Below are 14,067 nucleotides of genomic sequence, written 5' to 3'. Positions count from 1 at the left end.
ATGCAACGGATGTAGATTGAGAGGTTTGAGTTCAAAATTTCAGCCATTTTCCTTGCCAAATTCAAACGTTGCAGCGCTGAGAAGTAAAACTAGGGGCTGTACAAAATTCAATGGCGCATATTCTACTCTTTCATTGCTACAACTAAAAGTACTGCACCGATTCACATGAAATTTTGCAGGTGAAGTGAACACATCTGTATATGTTATTAGGCTAAATTTGAGCAATTTTCATGTGTCTATTACAGATTTATAACTGTATTTCTGTGTCCCGATTATTGCGGATACAGGCTTTATAGACACTCTAGAATTTAATATTGATTGTATATAAATAATAAAACGTGGACACCGTTTTCAGCCAGAGGCTGTACAGACTGAATGAAACTTAACACTAGACAAAGGACACACGGAGCATGCACCAGTGGATACGGAGAAGAAACTATTCTCACGAAAAGTTTCATAACCCGGAGCGGGAATCGAACCCTCACCCCATAGCATGATGCGATTAGAAGCTTGGTGACCCTAACCGCACGACTACGAGGCTCCGAGAAAAGATTTCATCATTAACAATATTTGACAATGATCATATGTTTTTATGTGCTCCCGTATTCTTCAAAAAGTCAGATCTCTCTAGATTATTTTGAATTTTTATGTTACATGGGAGTTTAAATACTTTTTTTTTTGTTTTGAGAAGCTATTTGAGTATTTTGTATTGAGCAAAACATAATCAATAAGCTTTCGACAGTTTAGTTGAAAGTTTCTTTCTGTTAATTTCAAAACATTCGCACTGGGAAAGGTCTTGACACAGAGAGTTGTGGTAACGTGTGTGGTCTTAAGGTTACGTTCGAAGATTTTCTTCGCATTTATTTAAGGACAAACGTCTTGAAATCCCGCATCAACAGTGCATCAGAACTTCAAACGCACAAATCTCAAGAAAGAAGCTTCACACAACAGTGCATTACATTATTCTGTTCTTGCTCACTCGTAACAAGCTTAAAATAAGAAGATCAGGTGCGCTGGGTTTGTTTATGAAGAGATTTGTGCCCTCGAAATCGTGAGTAGGTGCCAAAGTCGGCCATTGTGGTGGCCATTTTGGGATTGTTACAAGTCTGCCCTTAATGGAATATTTTTCAGGATTTAAAAAAATTTCAAATGAAAAATCAGACTATGCTCTTTTAGTTCATAAAACTGTTATTTGCAGTAAATGTTTGTTTGCGCTTAATCTCTTGCAAATCTAGCAGAATTTTTTACGTCATTTTCACCCCAAAAAATACCATTGAGTTTTTTTTTTGTTTTTATTTATGTGTATTTAACCAATTTGCATATTTTACACTTTCCCACCATTGAGTTTTTTTTTATTTCCATTCCCATAAATAAAATTTTATATTCCAGAAATTACTTCATCAGTATTACCAAGTATTTCTTTAGAATGTTTCGCTAGATTGCCTTCAGAAAATCTTTCAAAAATATTTCAGAAATTTTCTCTAGGGATTTCTTTGAAAAATTCTTCAAGAATTCCTCTAGAAAAATTCTCAGAAACTCATTCAGGGATCCTAAAAAAAACAAAAAAAAATCTTCTGCAAATTTTTCTTGAAATATCTCTAAGGAATTTCTAAATTCCATCAGAAATTTTTCCAGCGAGGCTTTCAGGCAGTTATTCAGGAGTTTATTCAGAAATTAGTCAAAGGATTTGTCCCGAAATCTTTCCAAAAAATTTATTGAATAATCTTCCACAACATCTTCAGATATCCAAAGTTTTCTTTGGAATTCTTCTGGAGATACCTGCTAAAGTATCTTTAAGGATCAGGTACCTAGGAACACTTCAATAGATTTTCTCAGTAATTCCGCCATAAAATCCTATGAAAAACCTTGAAGAGATTCCGTTAGAAATCCGAAGAATCCCTTTAGAAATTCTTCCAGGGATTTTTTCTAGAAAATCTTCTATGGCTTTCTTTATAAATTCCACTAAAGTTTTCTTCTGAAAGTCATCTATAGATTTCTTTAAGAACAAGAAATCTATCACATCGCTTAGAAACTCTTCCGTTCCGAAATTGTTTCATGCTTACTAAGGATTGCTCCATACATTTCTGCTAGAATGCCGAGAAAAGGTTTCTTCGTGAATTTCCTTTTATAAACTCCTCCAGCAAATCGTAAATTTGGAATTCATTCAGAAATTTCTCCAGATATTCCGTTAGAAAATCTGCCTTTGATTCCATCCAAAATGTCTTCAATGGTTTTTATGAAAGCCTTCCATGGATTCCTTCGAAACTTCCTCCAGGGATTTCCTCATAAAACCTCTTTGGGTTTTTTTTCTAATTCTCAAAAAAATACTTAAGAAACTTTTTTTGTAATGCCTTTAAAAGTTCTTTCAATTACATGTGTTCTTTCTTAAATTCTTTCAGTTGTTCTTTACAAATTCGAACAGGCATTCCATCAGGCATTTCTTCATAAACTACTAAACGAATTCCTGCAAGAGTTGCTCTATGAATTCCATTGAAAATTGCTGAAATTTCTCCAGGATTTTCATTTAGTATTCCTCTGAATATATTTGCTGAAATTGCTTTAGAGATTCTTGCATAATTTAATCCAATGATTCGAGCAGGAGTTATTCCAGAGAAAAAAAAACTCTGTAGAGATTCCTTCAGGAATTTCTTCTGGTATTCTTCCATGTCTATGGTTTGTTCAATGATTACTGAAAATTTTCTTCCAGATCTTCTGAGAAATATTTTGATTTAATTTCAGAAGAAACCTTTGGTAATTTTTATGGAAAAAGTCAGGTAAAACCAATTTTACTAATCGCCGAAAATTTTTAAAATAGTTCGTTTGAGGATTTCTGAAAACCCGTGAAACTCAATTGAGTACAAAACAAACAAAAATTTAAAAAAATACTGTAAGATTACCTGTACCAAATAATGCATAATTTATTTATATTATGAATCTGAATATTATTTCTAATTATTGAACTGGTCTTAGTGAGATTCTTGAAACGCAAGATGTATTTGTACTTATACTTGCATAACAGAAAAAGATTTCGCATATTTTTTGGCTACCTCCAATTGAAATTCCTACAGAAACTACACGAATGAAAAATACTATAAGAAAATTAAAACAAAATCGAAGGAAATATGTTTTTTCGAAACACCAAAATATAACTTTTGAAGAAAATTTGAATAAAAAGAAAACTACATATTCAGACAAATTAACAATGTCTAATTGTTGTGGGGTGCCAACCTGAACGCTTGCCAAGGGTGCCATGGGACCACGCTACGGCTCTCTTACTGCTTTGGTCACTTTTTCGGTAATGCGTTGGAAATTACTTCGGCAAACTTTTTATAGATAACCCTCAAGAATTTCTTTGAAAACATTTTCGGCAATTCTTTCAGAATTATATCGAACATCCCTTCAGAATTTGCTCCCTCTGCCATTCCTGTTGGAACTCATCCTAAAATTCCATCAGAAATTCTTTTGATGATTTTGCCAACAATTTCTTTAAGAATTTTGCTGGCATGGTATTTGGAAAATTGTTCGGTAATTCCTTTGAAAATTCCTCAAGCAATTCTTTGGAAATTTATTCCAAAATTTATTCGGCATATTTTCTGAGAATTCCTTTGAGCAAAAATGTTTTTAATACTTGTGAAAAGTTTCACGGAAATTTCATCGATATTTCCTTTGGAATATATTTCGGCAATTTAATTTAACATTGGTTCAGCTCTCATTTACTTCGAAAATCTTCCATAATTTCTTCAGGAATGCTGGATAAATTTCCATCAAAATTACCTAAGAAGTCAAATCCATCCAAATGTATCCAGCAATTTCTTTGGGAATTTCTTCGTTTTTGTTTTACAATTGAGAATCCCTTCGAGAATTTCTTTGCAAATTAATTCGGAAACTCAATTTTCAAATTTTTCGGCTATTGTTTTTGAAATCACAATTCCGTTGTAAATTGTGAATTTTTGAATTTCCAGAGGAACTGTCAGAGGATTTGCAAAAGAAATGGGCGAAGAAATTCACAAATAGCCGAAAAAATCTCCAAAGAATATACAAAAGAAATTGTGAAAGGAATTCCCATGGAATTCCAAAAATAATTGTTAAAGAAACTTCAAAATTAACTGCCTAGGGAATTTTAAAAGGAATTACCGAAAAAGCTTCCAATGAAATTGCCGAAGATCTGAAAGGAATTACTGTATGATTTTCCACACCTGAAAGCCAAAGGAATTCCCTAACAAATTTCCGAATAAATAAAAAAAAATATGGACATATTGCCGAAGCAATTTTTAAAAGCTATAATTATAAATACAATGAAATCAAAAACAACTACAAATGAAATTACCATGAAAATGCCAAAGAAGTTTATAAAGATACCAAAAAAGGAATGGTGGAAGGAAATTCAGATGAGCTGCCGTTGAAATTTCAGAACAAATTCCCAATGAAATTGCTGATACAAAAACCATGCTCGTCGTATACAGCGCGAGTGTGGTGCAGTCTTAGGGTAAATGTTTAAAATTAATCACCCAGACCACTGCCTCAAACGAAAAACTGATACACATTTCATATAGCGCCTCAAGATAATCCTATTTGGAGGGTCCTAAACTAATAGATCAGCAAACACATATTTTTTAGTGTTTTAATTATAGAATAAAAGTCTAAAACGCTAATACGTAAGATAATTAATGAAGTCATTTCGTATGTAGCTTTAGTTTTATTCAAATGCGCCATAATTAAATGATGGAATTATCGTGTGAAGATTTAATTTTAAGCTACTATCAAGGAAAAATTCTAGGGGGTGCCAAATTCATTCTAGGGGGTGCCAGGCACCCCTGGAACCCCCCCTAGCTACGCCAATGAACGGTCTATTTAAAAATTTGATAGTTGGCCAACTGGTCATCCGTGGCGCTCGCATCGTTTTTGTTAGAGTTTGACGTTTGCCCACTACCGCCACCTAGCTGATGGTCGGCCAAACTCAGTCCTTTCAGCATTGGGCGAACATGTTGCCGTGACTATGGTGTGAGTCGAAAAATGTTCGAAGTGTTACGTCTGTTTGTCTGTGGTATCACATTTTCAATCTATATCTATACTAGCAGACCCGGCAAACTTTGTCTTGCCCACTTGTGATGGTTTGACAACTGTTAAGGTCATTGCAGCACCGCCCTCTAGATTGGTTTTATTTCGATCATGTTGATTTCCTTCCCAGCTCATAGAAAATCAGTAACTTGACTATTTTCATATTTTTCTAGATGATTTTGGTAACTTTTTTGTACATATAAACACAGCCAACACGAATACGAATCGAACCGTGCAAGAATCATGTTGATCGATCCACCCGTTCTTGAGTTTTGTTGCCTCAAAGGGACATCAAACTCATTTTTATATATATAGACTAGCTGTTCCGGCAGACGTTGTACTGCCATTTTGGTTGTGATTGTTTGACAACTGTTGTGGGGTCATTTTAACGACGCACTCTAGATTGGTTTTATTGCGATCGTTATGAATTTCTTCCCCCCTCATAACAATTTCCGTAATTTTACAATTGCTCTTCTTTTAAGTTGTTTTTCGTAACTTTTTTTACTTATAAACACAGCCCCCATGAATACGAATCTAACCATGCAAGATTCATTCTGATCGGTTCAGCCGTTCGTGACTTTTGTTGCCTCAAAGGGAAGTCAAACTCATTTATATATATATAGATATATACAGCGGTCGGAATTTTCGCTCATTCTCACGAAAATAGAATTCTCCCTCACGCCAATTTTCAGCGAAAATCTGGCTTGAGAAATCTCCCGCACAAATAGCAGAGCGAAAACATTTTTTCACTCACTCCCAAAGGTGCGAGAATTTCGTTTGCCCTTTGCCGGCCGATTATGTTGTCTTTCCTTGACTCATATGACGCCGACGATGATTGGTTTTATGCATTATATTTTCTACACCCTCTGTGTGGTTGGCGTGGTGGTGTGGATAGAGTGCGCGTGTCGCGTATGTTTTTAGCAATGTTCCAGGTTCGAATCCAGTCGCGGGTACAATTTTTGTTAATCTGCTTTGAAAAGATTTTCGTGAAAATTGGGTGAGAGAAAATTTAACAGAACGAAAAGAAATTATCTGCAGGTTGAAGCGATTTTCAGTTATCATGAATCGCTACTCTCGAAAGAAGTGCTGGAGGGGAAAAGTGTTCCTCAAGCAAAATAGTGAAAATAAGCTCTCCCACCGCCGTGAGAATAGCCATGTTTCGTATCGCTGAAACGAAAATTACGAACCCTGGATATATATAAAAATAAGTTTGAAGTCCCTTTGAGGCAACAAAACTCACGAACGGCTGAACCGATCAGGATGACTCTTGCATGGTTAGATTCGTATTCATGGTGGCTGTGTTTATATGTAAAAAAAAGTTAGGAAAATTAACTAAAATGTAAGAAAATAGACAAAATGCTGATTTTTCATGAGCTGGGAAGAAAATCAACATGATCGAAACGAAACCAATCTAGAGTGCGGTGCTGGAATGACATAAACAATTATCAAACCAACATAATTTGGCAAGACAAAGTTTGCCGGGACAGCTAGTATAGATATATATAAATGGATTTCTGTCTGTCTGTCTGACCGGTGTCTGACGGTGTGAAATTTTGTATGTGGGTACTTTTGGGGCCGGAGAAGGTTCTTAGCTTAGTGTGAGACCTCTCCGGTCTCTGGAACTGGAGGTTCCCATACAAACGAAACAAAAATGAGCAGAGGGAAAAGGTAAAAACTCAAAAGCAACAAAATCAATCTAGAGTGCGGTGCTCCAGTCACCTCAACAATTGTCAAATTTGGATTGCCAAGTTTGTTACAAGTTTTGATCTCCGGTATCGGCCGCGCTAATCCAGAAGGGAACGGCTCTAAGCCCCAAATTGCAGATCAGGCCAACGGCTTCTGCCGGGATAGGCACAAAAGGACTCTTCCTACTCCCGGATCCCAAGGCGTTTTTTAACGGGTGAACTATGAAAGAAAAAATTAAATACCATATAAGACCCTCACTTTTGGCTCCAGTACTTCTCGGATCGGTTTCAGAGGGAAACCGGCCAAATCCCCAGGCTGCTGGTTCAATCCGACGGCAGCCTCCGGGGTGTGCACTCACGGCCTGTTTTGGGAACCGGGTCTCAACGCGAATGAAGGGGGAGCTTTCGGAGGCGGGAACCCAACTTTTTACAAGGTATTTACGGTCAAGCAGTTTATTGATACCTTTGGGTGGATTCCAGCGCAGTGTTGCATTTGAACGCGATCAATTTGCGTTCATGTTCAAATTCGGCACGCTGCGATCAAAACGATTTGAACATTGTTCAGTTCAAAATTTGGAACGCGAGCGAGCTCGAAATTGAACGCACCTTGAACAATGAGCAAGAACTGCACCAGTATAATGCCACCATGCTAACATGGTACCCTGGTACCCGCTAAACTGAAATGGTCATATTTCTGCCATTTTTTCGCCAATTCTAGCAATCTTGGGCTCATTGGATTCAGAATCTGACCTTCTATTGTGAGGGGGAACCGGTCCGGTCACCATGGATTGTGGATAACCCGTATTTCGGTGCAGAATCTTAATGCCCGATGCCACAATGGCCTAGCTCGTATGGCGCATTTTTCCGTGCAACAAAGAGTGTATACAAATGCGTCACAAAGTCCTAGGAGAGAAGGCATATAGGAGATGATGACGCATCCAATCTTTTGCACGTTGTTTCGCATAAAAACGCGTCATAAGGACCGAGGCGCTGTCACCCCGGACGATTCTATCCGCTTCCTTCCCAACCCAACAATGCAATGTATGTATGTATTACTAATATGGTATTATGTGGTACAGTAAAGGACCATGTTCCATGAAGTTTATTTCTACGGAACTCTGGACGACTGGACCGATTCATTAGCTTTACATATTGATTGAATAGTGTGTCGTATTTGAAATATTATATAGAGCACTCGCGAAACTTATTATACAATTTCTCCAAAATTTCCACCTCCGAGCCGAGAACTCCACATGTACACGCGCCTACGAACGGTCTATTGAAGAAATTTATGACGAACGGATGTAGGCGCGTGTACATGTGGAGTTCTCGGCTCGGAGGTGGAAATTTTGGAGAAATTGTATAATAAGTTTCGCGAGTGCTCTATATAATATGTATTTCAAATACGACATAGTGCATTGGAACATTGAGCCGAATGGGGATCTGAACGGGCGTTCTTGAGCAGTGAAAAGCTCTGACACGCAAGTTCAATGTTTACTGCGTTCACGTTCAAAAAATTGAACGCGTTCAGTTCATTTTTGGCTCGCGTTCAGTTCAAATGCAACACTGATTCCAGGATCTAATCGTGGAGGCGTGAACGATAGACAACGGTGGGGCAAACACGGCGGTGGCTGGTCAGGTGGGCCCCGATAGCCGCAGAGGAAAAGCCAAGGTTTCTGACCCACGGGGTGCAATGATAGCTTCGTCCCTAGGCGTAGCGCTCTAAATTGACAATTGGGAATTACGCGAGCCACCAACCGGCAGGTTTCTGAGGAAACGATTTCATAGGAATGAGCGAAACATTCATTGGGGAATCCTTAACTTCTCAAAGGAAGACTTATGAAAGACTCTATGTTGTAACATCAGAATCTGAAAGTATGCATATCAGAATATTTGAGGAAATCCTGATCAACGCATCTGAAAAATCTTCGGGGGAATTGCCTTTAACTGCCATTCGGATGTTAACTGGGTTTGTCTTACACTAACCTAACAATCCTGTTTTCATTTAGGAGTCCATCCAATTGTTCCTTCAATTATTCGTCTAGGAATAATTGCAGACATGGATTTCTTCAGATTTTTTTATACAGCAATTCCTAAAGAAATTCTTCCGAGAATTCGCAAAGAAAACTCTCCTGTGATTCCCTTAGGAAATCCTCATGGGGGCTCTTCAGAAATTCACCCGGGAATTCCATCTGTGATTTTTTCAAGAACAACTTTTGGAATTATTTAAAAAAAAATACTCAAAGCACTCTTTTTGGGATTCCTCCAGAAATTCCTTCAGGAGTTGTTCCAGGATTCCTCTGTGAATTCCTTCAGGGATTCGTCTAAAAAATCCTACAGGGATTCGTCCAGGAATTCTCTATAAAGTTCGCCAAAGATTCCTCTAGAAATTCCTCCAGGTATTTCTCTAGATATACCTCCAGCAATTCCTCTAGAGATTCCAACAGGGGTTCATCCAGGAACTTCTCCAGGATTTCTTTTACGGTTTGTCTAACAATTCCTCCAGGGATTCTTCATGAAAGTTCTCCAGTGATTCTTCAAGAAAATCCTCCAGAAATTCCTCTAGGGATTTCTCTAGAGATTCCTCCAGGAGTTCATTAGAAGATAGCTAAAGGATTTTCTCTAGAGATTTCTCAAAAATTCTCTTAGGTATGTCTACTGGAATTCCTTTAGGAGCTCCTCTAGTGATTGCTCTTGGAATTCCTTCACGAATTCTTTTAGGAATTCCTCCAGGAATTATTTTAGAAATTCCTCCAGGCGTTCCTCCAGGGATTTGTATTGGGAAACCTACCAGGGACTCATCCAGGCATTCCTTCAGGATTTTATTCTGGGACTTCTCCAGGAATACCTTCTCTAGAGAAATACCTCCAGGAATTACCCCAAGAATTGATCCAGGAATTGATCCAGAAAATCCTCCAGGGATTCCTTTTTGAAATTCTTTCAAGAATTTCTTCAGTAATTCCACCATGAGTTTTTCCAGGGATTCCTGCGTCATCGGCGCAGTTGGTCGTGGAGCGTGCGACCGTGCCGAGCTCTCGACGCATACTGAATTAGACACCAGCAAACAGACTGCTTGGTGGCTAGGTATGCAGAGTGCGAGAGTAAGTCTCGGCTTCAAATAAAAATAATACGCTCTCACTTGTAGTTGTTGGGCACAATCGAGGCTGTGTTGTGGATTGACATCTAAGCCGAAAGAGAGATGGTTCTTGAAAAAGTAAATATTCATGGTGAGGGCTTGGGTTCAGTTTGGCTTTCTATTCCGCAGAATTATCACCTGTTCTGTGGCTTAGTTGGTTAAAGCACCGGTCAATCGAATACGGGGTCGTGGGTTCGAATCCCACCAGAACGCGATTTTTTTTCAAAAATTCATCCCTCAATTTGTCAATTAGCAACATTCTGTGTCTTCTAACTACGAGTTTTTCTGAATACTTCCAAGGTTTCCTTGAGGAATTTTTCCAGAAATTTCTCCAGTTATTCCTCCAGAGATTTCTCCACGAATTGGTTCAAGGGATCCCTCCAGGAATCCCCCCAGCATTTTCTCCAGGAATTCCTTTAGTAATTGGTTCAGGTATTTATCAGAAATTCCTTCAGGGATTCCTCTAAAGATTCTTTCAGAGATTTCTCCAGGAATTCCTCTGATGATTCCTCAAGAAATTTCTCTAGATATTCCTCCAGGAATCCGCACAGACATGTCTCCAGGAATTCCTTCAGGAGCTTCTCTAGAGAATCCTCTAGGGATCGCTCTAGGAACTCCTCCACGAATTCTTTTGGGAATACCTGCAGACATTCCTCCAGGGTTTTTCACAGGCATTCCTCCAGGGATTTTTCCAGGCATTTCTTCAGGATTTGATTCTGGGACTCCTACAGATATACTTTCAAGAATTCCACCAGGAATTACGCCAGGAACTCCTGCAGAAATTACCTCAGGAATTCTTGCAGAAATTGATACAATAAATCGTTCAGAAATTACATGAATCCAGGGATTCCTCAAAGGATTTCTCCAGGAATTGTACAATGTTATGAAAGGGTGGAATTCTCTTAACAAAAATGAAACCAAAAATAAAATTTGTTCGAATAATTCAAACGAAAACTGTGTATTTCTCAGGTAAAAAGCATGTTCTGATATTATATTCTCTATTATGGTCCACTGCACGAATTTATTCTGGCCTGCTTACTCTCACGCGAAATTTGACGTTTGAGCGGTGTCGGCACCGCTCAAACGTCAAATTTCGCGTGAGAGTAAGCAGGCCAGCATAAATTCGTGCAGTGGACCATACATACACGACGTTCTGTTATATATACAACTGACTTTGCATACTCTTTGTATTCGATGAAATATTAGCACGATCGGCACAATTTTTGCACAGTTAAGTTAGACTTCAGGGTCGCTATGTTTAGATGTAGATAAAGTTGGGAAAATCAACTACATAATTTATTCATAAAAAAACTGTGACATTACTAAAATATGCAAGAGATGCGAAGAATTTCAAAAACAACATAATAAAATCAATATTAAATTCGGAAGATAATTGTAAAAAAAAATTACACATTTAAAATGGGCAATACAAGGTTTGCCGGGTCAGCTAGTAGTATAATAAAAAAATAAGGAGGTACGCTATAATTGATATCTCTCAAGAGCTAATTGCGATTAGTCTCGAGGACTTTTGAATTTACTATTGAACAAAACGCTGTGTATGAAAACCAGAAACCAAACAAAAAAGTGCAAAAGTGGGTATGCCACAAGTTTTTTGTGGATATAAAAAGCTATCGATCAATTAGAAACTCGCAAAGAAAGATTTTTTGCGGTTAGTACATATCTGATACCGTCTTCAATGCACCGAATAATAAATTGATGTTGCAACGGTGAAGTGCCTATCGAAGCGTGACCATTAGCACAGTTTTGCATTACGTATGCAGACGCGCCAACTTGGTCAAATTATTGGGGGGGCAAAGCCTGGTTTTTCGGATTTTTTGTATGGGAAAATCGAAAAATCAATAAAAATCGTCAAATATTGGGGGGACAAAACCATGCTTGCCCCCCCTAAGTTGGCGCCTATGTACGTATGCAATGCATCACCACCACACAAATCGACATCCAATAATGAAGTGAGAGTCATAAATTAATTACTTATTAAATTCCAAGTGTTCTTTACCAAATGAAAGTAGAAGTTCACAGCGAAGCCCGTACTCAACATATTCCTCTAACCCAAACACGAAAGCAACAGCAAATGATGAAGGTCTTAAAATAGATTGCGAGTTCTACTTTCTACATCCGAAGCGCTCCCCTTGCCCCTTTCGAGATGTATCAATTTTCAATAGTGGGCCATTCATTTCAGTATAGTAAGTTATTGCAATGTAAAAGCCGTGGCTTACGATGTCGTGCGCATTAATACTTGTAATGTGTTGTAAAACAAAATATTTCAATATTTGGGCTTTAACATCAGCAATACAAATTTAAACAAAATAAAAAAACTATGCAACTCGTACCTGAACTGGCGGAAGGGGGCCGCTGCTTTTGCTAGCAGAGCTCCCCTTGGGCTTCAGCTTCAATCGTCCAATATTCATTTTATCACCGTTAATTTCACCAGTAAATAATCACACCATTTTCTTGCACTTTTGAAAAACACGTATTTACGCAACTTAGCGAACAAGCATGCAAATTTAACACTTTAATTTCGAAGCAAAAAGCAGCACAACAGAAAATCTAAACCGATCCGTCCCGCAGTTCGTTCCGTTTGTTTGGTTTTGTTTTGGGCTTCCGAGCGATTTTGACGTTGTGCACTGTGCCGAGGGGTTTGCGGATGGTGCTTTGTAAAAACATCGTTATTTTTAGTACAAAAACAAACACTGAAACAAACTTTTTTTTAAGTTCATTTTTGTCTCGATTTTCCCAAAATAAATATTGTCGATTTCCCCCCTTATCGAACGCGACGATTTGAATCCGTCGCGGGTGAAACCCAATGAGGTACAGATATTGTCGTCGCGGTTGAAACACGAAGTTTCCCCACACGCGACAATCGATTTTTCTCCAAATCCATACGTGAAACCTAACGTCGGACGTAGTGCGCTGCCCGGATAAAAAATCACCATCCATTACATGGTAAATATTATTAACATATGACTGGTTTTATTGTTCGCAATAAAACACATAGTAGATTTATTGTTACTTTTTACAATAGAAATCAAGCCCATATAGTTCGTTCAATAAGTTAATCTTAGCTTTATTAGTGACTAATTGATTCGATTGTTTTTCAATAGTTCTATTGCGAATATTTTGTATAGTTTTTCTTTCGTTGCGCAATTTGCGCGCCGGTCAGTTACGCGCAGCTCCACTCCAGTTGCGCGCAGCCAATCAGGAACAAGAAAGCAGACGACGTCGTTGCGCGCCAAAGCTACACGCAGCACGTTTCCATTGTCTGCGACCAAAACAAACATCGACGCTCGCCCACCGGCTGATTGTTGTTGTTGATAACTTGGGTGGAAAGGTAAGTTAACTCATTATGGTCCCCTTAGAGATTGTTTCAATGAAACGGAAATAAAACAATATTTTCTGGAATTGTTGCTGATTCGATTGGTTGTGCCATTATTTGTTGCAAGCAGTCTTGTACTGATCGTACGCGGTCGATACCGGTTGGGTATATTTTAATGTCGAATTCGTTTATTCCCGACGGTGCACTGCACCGGTGTAGCGATTGACACCGGAAAAACGAACGGTTTCGGCGCAATGTGTTGACAGCTTGTGATGGTATTAGTAAGAGCGGGTGAGAGCGTCAATGAAAATAATGAAAAATGTCGAAAATAAACATAATCAATGTTTTCATGATTCAGTGATGAACAAAATTATTTCAATTTATTTAGATTTTTACTTCCCATATCCAATTTAAAAAATTTAAAAGTTTTCGGTAATCCACTTGTACACGATAAACTTGTAATAATCAATTGTCTGTGGATCAATGATGCTTGAAAATTATCATCCAATGTAAAACACTCTTTTGCAATCTAATCTAATCCAATATAATACTCTTTTGCAATTAAAAACAACTTAACAGAATTTATACATTTTCGTTGGCCAATAAAAAAAATGCTAACATACAATTTTAAACGTACGTAAATTTAACACAAACAGTGTTAAAGGCAGTTCAATAGAAAACGGTTAGCTACAACGTAATAAGAAAAAAAAAATAATGCGTTTTAAAACATAATGCTATTGGAACGCAACTCATTTTAAAAACTCTTTAACCATCCTTTTGTGGCATTTGTTTGACTTTCAATGTATTTAAAAAAAAATCAGTATTTGCTGTAATTGAAAAAAAAAAGAATTTAC

The 14,067-nt window shown here is 37.9% G+C and overlaps 1 protein-coding gene across 5 annotated transcripts in view; it reads right to left on the bottom strand.

Annotated features, from left to right (window-relative positions):
* LOC115264667 (A-kinase anchor protein 9-like) overlaps positions 1 to 12,491 on the bottom strand; it is a 137,945-nt gene extending 125,454 nt beyond the window's left edge. For all 5 annotated transcript variants that reach the window (XM_062859963.1, XM_029868627.2, XM_062859964.1 and 2 more), the window contains exon 1: positions 12,231 to 12,491. In XM_062859963.1, the coding sequence (XP_062715947.1) occupies positions 12,231 to 12,308 (78 nt within the window). In that variant the 5' untranslated portion in view covers positions 12,309 to 12,491. The remainder of the gene's footprint in view (positions 1 to 12,230) is intronic.
* Positions 12,492 to 14,067: the final 1,576 nt, after the last annotated feature.

The sequence above is a fragment of the Aedes albopictus genome, chromosome 3 (assembly GCF_035046485.1).
Source record: "Aedes albopictus strain Foshan chromosome 3, AalbF5, whole genome shotgun sequence".
Taxonomy (NCBI): Eukaryota; Metazoa; Arthropoda; class Insecta; order Diptera; family Culicidae; genus Aedes; species Aedes albopictus.
The sequence above is the reverse complement of the archived record's forward strand: the minus strand, read 5'-3'. Positions and strand labels throughout refer to the sequence as shown.